Genomic DNA, 8,061 nt, shown 5'->3' with positions numbered 1-8,061 from the left:
AAAGAGGAATTTTTTCTTCATCAATAATCTTGATCATGACTGCACCATTGTCAAAGACATTTTCAATTTCATAAGGTCCAAGCCAATGAGTTTGGAATTTTCCTTGGAAGTTCTTGATCTTAGAATCAAAAAGTAATGCCCATTCTCCTAGATGAAATTTTATTTCTTTGATATATTTGTCATGCCATTTGGATCTTTTTTGTTGAATTAGGGTGGTCTTCTAAAAAGAATCTTGTCTCATTTCATCAAGCCCATTGAGTTGTCCCATCCTTTGCTTTTGTGCTTCTAATAAATCAAGATCCAACTGGACTGTTGTTTTATAGGTTTGGATCTGGAACTCTATTGGAAGTAAGACTTGCTTCCCATAAACAAGTTCATAGAAAGTATGTCCTGTAGTGCTTCTCCATGTAGTTATATAAGCCCACAAAGCTTCTGGAAGCTTTTCTGCCTAGTCCTTCCTATGTAAGTGTACAGTCTTGGTGAGAATTGCTTCAATCACCTTGTTTGTAGACTCAACTTGTCCATTGGCTTGTGGATGGTATGGAGTAGATTTCTGATACTTGATTTTGTATTGTTCCACGAGCTTCTGCACTAATCTGGATGTAAATTATGTTCCTTGATCTGTTACAATTTCTCCTGGAACACCAAAATGAGTGAAAATATCCTAAAAAAGAAACGAAACTACAATATTTTCAGTAGCAAAAGGAAGTGTTTTAGCTTCTACCCATTTAGTGACATAATCACTACATAATATATATTCTTTGTCTTGAAGGTGGATTGATTAGACCAACAAAATCTAGTGCCCACTTCTCAAAAGGTTCAATGAGTAATTGAGGTTGTAATAACATTTCATTTGAAAGAGTAGGTTTCCCCATCCTTTGACAATTGTCACATCTCTTAACATATTCCTTAGTATCCTTGAAAATGGAAGGCCAATAATATCCTAAGAGAAGGATCTTATAATTAGTTCTTCTGTTAGAGAAATGTCCTCCACATGGTTCATCATGGCATGCTTTAAGTATTTCCGGTATCTCATATTCTCGAACACATCTTCTGATGATGAGATTTGGTCATGTTTTGTACAATTCTTCGTTTATCCATGAGTAAGATGTGTTGTTTTGAATTATCCTCCTCTTTTCTCTGAGAGACAAATGAAATAATAATTTCCCTATAGCTAAATAATTAGCACTATCTGCATACCAAGATGATCTAGTAGATACTGCAAGAAGACATTCCTCGGGAAATTTATCCTCCACGGTTTTATCATTGTTATCATTCTAAATTCTAAATAAAAAATCAACAATTGTATTTTGTTTTCCGGGTCGATCTAGAATGGTGATGTTGAATTCTTGCAATAGTAATAACAATCTTATTTTTTCTTCCATTAGTGATTGGCTTATTCATTAGATATCTAATGGAAGAATGGTCTGTGTGAATGAAAGTTTCATAGCCATTTATATAATGTATGAATTTATTAATGGCATGAATTACAGCTAAAAACTCCTCCTCAGTTACAGTGTAAGTTAGCTCTGTTGGAGTTAAATTCTTACTAGTATAATATATTGCATAAGAAGTAAGGTATTTTTGTCCTAACACGACTCCTATGGTTGTGTCTGAAGCATCGGTTGATATATGGAAAGGAAATTTCCAATTAGGTCCTTTTAAAATAAGTGCTTTAGAGATTTTCTTTTTCAAAGTTTCAAAGGAACTTTGACAATCATAATCCCAACTAAATTCATAGTCTTTAGTAAGTAGTTTGAAGAGCGGAGATGCAATTTTTGTGAAGTTTTTTATGAATCTTCTATAGTATCCATTAAAACCAAGAAAACTCCTAACATCTCATTGACAATTTGGCACTGTTAATTTAGAAACGACCTATACTTTAGATGAGTCCATCTTAATTCCATTTCCTGAAATATGGTAACCTAAAACAATTCCTTCTTTAAACATCATAAAACATTTCACATGACTTAATGAAAGATTTGTTTCTTTACATCTTATTAGAACATTTTCTAAATTTTCAAGTGCTTCTTCAAAAGAATCTCCATAAACTGTGAAATCATCCATATATACTTCCACACAATCATGAATAAGATCAGAGAAAATTTTGAGCACTGCTTTTTAGAATGTTGCCGGAGCATTGCATAATCCAAAAATAAGTACTCGATAAGCATAAGTTCCCCATAGACAGGTAAATGTGGTTTTATCTTGATCCTTAGGTGCTACCTGAATGTGGTTGCATCCACTAAAACCGTCCAAAAATGAAAAAATACTTTTTCCTTGCTAATGTGTCTAAGACTTGATCTATGAAAGGAAGTGGAAAGTGGTCTTTTAATATTGCTTTATTCAATTCCCTGTGATCGATACATGCTCTCCATTTCCAATTTTTATTAGGAACGATTACTAGGGGTGAAACCCATTGACTGTCTGATATTGGATAGATGAAGTTTACATTTAGCAGTTTTTGTAATTCCTCCTTAACAATTTCTTCAGATTTGGATGCATTCTTCTTTATGGTTGTCTAACTGGTATCGCGCTCTATTCAATGTAGATATGATGCATGCAAGTTTTAAGATTAATTCCTTTCAGTGGATTTCCATGCATAAGAAGAAGAGTTCTTTTGTAAAATTTCTATCAATTGATTTTTTTATAATTCTTCCAGGTTTTCATTAGTGTTCAAAGTTTTGCCTAGAAAATTTTCTATTGAAGAATTTCCAAATTTTTCTATAGAATGTAAAGACATTTGTTTAGATGATAAATATTCAACTCAGCTACGGTCATAATGTGAGGAGGGTTCATTATTTTCCATTAGATTTAAAATTTGGTCCTCCTCACTTATTTGTTAAACAGTGAAAACAAGTTGTATATCATAATCATCATCATCTATCCATTCCTCACTCTTTATTTCCATTGTTGTTTTTGCAGGTGGATACAATGTAAATTTCTTTGTAGAAATTCCATCTGAGATAAATATGTCACCTGATCTACAATCGATGAAAGCATCAACCGTAGCTAACCAAGGTCTTCCTAGGATTAATGGATGTCCTCCTAAGTTATTCTTGGGTGTTAAAACCATGAAATTGACAGGATATTCCCAAGAATCTAAGGATACACAAACATCTTTTAACACACCATCAAGTTTAATTACAGACCTATCTGCTAATTGCAAAAATGTTAGTGTGTATTGAAGATTAGGAAGCCTTAGTGAATCCATTATTTGTTTTCTCATTATGTTTATAGTTGCTCCTAAATCAATCAGTGTGTTTGATATTTCAATTCCATTGATGTGAATTTTCACAATGGGGCACCCTAGATCTAGATATTTTTGTATTTTTGCTTTTCCCATCATGATGTCTGCAATTTTCTCAACTAATTGAATTCTTTTTGTCTTTTCTTTTTCTTCCTAATTTTTGAGTACTTAATTCCTTGATTGTTTTTGCAAAAATTGGTATTTCTTTTATAACTTGCAATAAAGGAACTTTTATACAAACATTTCTTAATTTATCCAACATATTATAATCAGGCAATATGATTTGTTTTTCTACTCCACCAATTTTCAACTGTTCAAAAAAAGGTGGTTTAATGGATACTGAGAGTTGTTCTATAATAGCAGTGTCATCAAAATTTATAGGTACATTCTCTGTTTGGCTATTTTCTTTTTGAGGAAGACAGATTTCTCTTTCTTCATATTGATTTTTATCTTTTTGAAGATTTGTCCTTGCTTCCTGAATGACAACAAGGGGTTTTCTTTGTAATACTCTACTAGATCTTAATTGAACATTATTTAGATATAGTTGAGTTATTACATTATTTAGATCTAGTCGCGAATTTCATTGAACTGCATCTTAAAAAAATGAAAACAGAGCATCCATGAATTAAATCTATGAAATAAAATAAAATATAATTACTACGAATCAAAAGACTTGATCTGCGTGCAAGGGCCCTCCACGAAGTAGTCATTCACCTCAGATCAACAACACATAAAATTGATGAAACAAAAATTTTGCATTAAGCGAAAAAAGAGTTCTATAGGATGCTTAAATTACATACAGTGGCGCACCCGTTACATAGAGTTGCCATTGTTTTTATATAGTTTTCTGTTAACAATAAGAGAAATTTAAGCCTACAGGAATTCACTATAGTCCTTATCAAACTAGATCATATCGTTTATTGATTGATTTGCTATTGGAAAAGCAAATCAGTGAAATTCTCAAAACTCTGACTCTATTCCAGCGTGTTGTCCTGTTGTTGGTTGTCATGGTTGACCATATTATAGCACAGATCTCCTGATGAATTAGCTCAGGTGAATAGGAAGAAATCCATAAGAGGATCATTCCCTATATACCCATATACTCCTTTGCTGAGCCGACGTACTTGAACCCTATCAACAATGGAACTAGCTGCAGAACTGCGGATTAGTTGCAGAATCAGATCAATTTTGTAGTTGCATGTAAACTTTAATAAAAAAATAAGGCATATTGACAAAATATGAAGAAAAAAAAAAAAAAGACATGAATGTTTACCTTATCAAAACCTTATATTTATTGCATTTATTTGGATGACAGTAGTAAGAAAAAGGAGGTAAATATGGACAAAAAGGATGTCAAAATAAAGCAGTTCTTGGACTCTATAACCATAGTAGCTCTTCTTCTCAATTTTGGTAGGCTCTTCTCCAACTTAATGGAGGCATCCTTAAAAGGTAGGATTGCTAAGGCTATAGAGTGAAGGCACAAGGTGATTTAGAGAAGAGCTAACATAAGAAAAATGAATGAATGTAGTATAATTGAAGATGAAGTGGGTTGAAAAGGAAAAATGAAGGTTGAAACCTCAAGACCAAGTGCCTAATCACACCTTGGGCAAATGGAATCAAGGAAGCCTAGATTCAGGAGGGCGAATGCATGAAGATGTAACGCAATAGGGTATGTTATGCAAGCCATAAATCATTCCTAGTTTGTTGATTCTTATAGCAGAAAATTACCCTAGAAGGCTAGATGTGGCATATTTAAACATTGTCATTGTCATGAAAATGTGGTTATGTTAACCTAGCAAAAATGGGTTTATTAGATGAGAGGTTAACATAATAGCAATAGAAATGAGGACAAACCCTCACATTACTCTATCCAAATGATGCTTAGTTCACTACAAGGTATTTGAAACCTATGTTGCACCAAGTTTCTCAGATAAGGGAGTGTAAAAGCGGGGAGATACACAAGGGGGACGTGTGGGAGAAACCCCAAATTTTAGGGAAATTCAAGGGGGACGGGGCCATGTCAAGGTCCCTTGCATATGGGTCCCCATCTCTAGGATTTTAAAAATAAATATAATAAAGATAAAATCCCAACAATAACAAGTCATCCATGCAAATTCATCATTGTACAATCTTCTGGAAACGCTATCATATTGCCAATATTGAAATCCTAAAAATTGTTAATTCTATTGAATTCTTAATGGGATGTGAAATTCTACTTTCTCCATATAAAGTTCGGTGAGGTTGGAACCACTCTTAAACATCTATTAATGGTAATGTTAAAATTTTTAGTAAAAGGATAGAAAAGGTAAGATAAAGGAGAATGTCACTTTTAATTTAAGAATATAATATTACCAATAATTACCAACATCACATATTCCTCAAAGCTATATCCCTTCTCTTTGTTCTATAGTCATGGGTTGTTGGAAAAAAAATCTAGGGGGCACACATAGGCATCCCTTCTTCTAAGGGAGGCAAGCACCTATACATCCTACTTTTGGGAAACGTGTCCCCCATACTGGAGAAACATTTCCCCAAGCATACCCCCAATCCTCGGAGTGTGGGAAACATGAGGAGCGTGTCGCCCACCCTAGGGGATATGTCCCCATGGAACACTATTTGTAACATGCTATAAGGATTTCCTAATATAAAAATTAGCATCTAAAAATTAAGTGCACAACAAAAGCCTCACATAACATGAAAGTATACTTCCAATCTTTCATAAGGCTTCAAGCATGTGGTGTACAAATAAATTCCTGGGGGAGAACTCAATCCTCAAAGTCTCAACAACCATCAAATGGAAATAAGACTCCTCTTTATAGAGTAAGACTCTTCTCACAAACAGTATTTGTAGACAAAAGGTCATGACTTCAAAACTCATTGAGGCTATTCAACATTTTAGGCTCATGGGGCCTTGGTTCAAATGTAAAGGGTGTACTATTAAGGCACTCCATGCCATATATCATGGGTTCCAATCCCCTTATGGGTGGTGACTTCCCAAAAAAATTATTGTTTATAGATACCCTAATCTCGCTGCCTTCCACCTACCCGAGCTCTGCGAGTTGTTCGTGCTCTCACGCACTAGTTGGCCACGCTAGGGCTGCGCCCCCCTGTGCCCCTTTTCCATGGATGAGTTGGGCTTGTCCCAGGCTCCTCCTATCAGTCTTCTTTCCTCCCCCAAAGCTGAAGATGTCACATTCAAGTCTCTTATGGCTTCGCTTCCAGCCAAGAAGAAACTGAATGCTTCGAAGTTTGTTAAAAAACTGGAAAACATTCTGGAGGTCTCCCTTCCTCCAGAAGGGCCAATCAAGGTTGCTCTGTCGCTAGCAGAAAGGGCCCTGGTAGGTTAGTTCACTGGCCTTTGGCCTTATCCCAAAGCCATAGAAGCCTAGGTCTGCAAAAACTGGAGACCATTAATCAAGCAAAGTGTCACCTCGTATTTTCTAGGGTGAGGTTATTTCCTGTTCGAGTTTATCTCAAAATAAGACAAGGATCTAATCTTTTGGAACAGACCCTAGTTTATGGGTCCTCAAGGTCTCTATTTGAACAGATGGAATCCTGATTTTGATCCAACTGAAGATGTTTCATCGGTGGTTCTAGTGTGGGTAAGGCTTCCGAATCTTCCTATGCATTGTTGGAACTGGGACTCCCTCCAACGTATAGGCAATGTGCTGGGCAAATTCATAGATCGCACAAACACCAAGGATCAATATGACTGCGCTTGGATCTGTGTCGAAGTAGATCTAGAAGTTGGACTTCCGGAGGCTATAAAGATAAATGTAGGAAGCTGGATTCATGTGCAAAAACGTGACTATGAGCAGCTTCCTTTCAAGTGCCGCAAGTGCCAGGAATACGGACATTTTGCCAAGAATTGCACAAAAAAAGAAGAGGCAGTGCAAGGAAAGGAAGAAGGATGGAAGTAGGTCAAAAGGTCAAGGGCTAACCCTAAACTCTCAAACCCTCCTGGAGCTACAAAAGGAAAAGGGTTGTAGCCTTCTTCTAGTGGCCAACCAAAGGCATAAGAGAAAGCGTTCACCCCTCTTTCCTCTACCTCAATCGAAATGCGTGAAACATAACAGCAGCAGAAGGAGGCAAATGAGAAAGATATCCTTGAAAATTCCAGGCAAGGTGAGAGCACAACAGTAAGCCCTAAGGAAAAGGCTACAGATATGGAAGAGGAAGACCTAGATTCAGAAGAATCTGAGGAGGAAGGAGAAATAGGGGACTCCCAAACATTGTCCCGCAGATTGACAAGAGGAAGGAAAACTGATCGAGAAAAAAGAGAGCGAGAAACATATAAAGACAAACTCCAAGGCAGCCAGCCAACATTGGAGAAGCTGCTAGCAAAGACACCGAAGATTACAAGAAGCCATGGACAGGGGCCCAAAGGGGCCACCCATTCTCAAAAAGGTAAATAATGAATATTGTCTCCTGGAATTGCAGGGGGTTGGGGAGCAAGAAAAAAAAAAGCAATGAGAAGTTTGATTAGAATAGAACCCCAGATATCCTTCTGATCCAGGAGACTAATTTGGAGGAGAAGAGCTTCCTCCAAATAAGCAGGAACCTATGGAGAAAAAGTGGAGGGCACGCTGTCTTAGCCCGAGGTGCATCGGGAAGGCCGGGAGCTCTCTGGAATGAAGACAAGTTGGAATTGGTCAATGGAAAGAAGAATACACATTGGCAGTTTATGCAACTCATAAGTTGAGAAACAAGGGAGGCCTTTAGCCTCTTTAATGTGTATGTGCCGATAAACGCAGGAGAAAAGAAGCAGTGTTGCGACTCAATCAAACTCATGGCTGAGGAAGAAACGTTGA

The 8,061-nt window shown here is 36.5% G+C and overlaps 1 protein-coding gene across 1 annotated transcript; it reads left to right on the top strand.

Moving 5' to 3' along the window:
* The first annotated feature begins 6,768 nt into the window (after positions 1 to 6,768).
* Positions 6,769 to 7,170, top strand: LOC149224245 (uncharacterized). The gene has a single exon (XM_089388128.1). It carries the CDS (start codon positions 6,769 to 6,771, stop codon positions 7,168 to 7,170), a length of 402 nt encoding a protein of 133 aa, XP_089244254.1.
* The last annotated feature ends 891 nt before the right edge of the window (positions 7,171 to 8,061 follow it).

This window comes from Pinus tabuliformis, chromosome Q, assembly GCF_031772625.1.
Source record: "Pinus tabuliformis cultivar Carrire ecotype Pingquan chromosome Q, CPIR1, whole genome shotgun sequence".
Taxonomy (NCBI): Eukaryota; Viridiplantae; Streptophyta; class Pinopsida; order Pinales; family Pinaceae; genus Pinus; species Pinus tabuliformis.
Note: the sequence above shows the minus strand (reverse complement) of the source record. Positions and strands in the feature narration are given on the sequence as shown.

Bases quoted from the DNA above. Each gene is read 5' to 3' on its own strand.
- LOC149224245 (XM_089388128.1), top strand. From the start codon at position 6,769: ATGGGTCCTCAAGGTCTCTATTTGAACAGATGGAATCCTGATTTTGAT.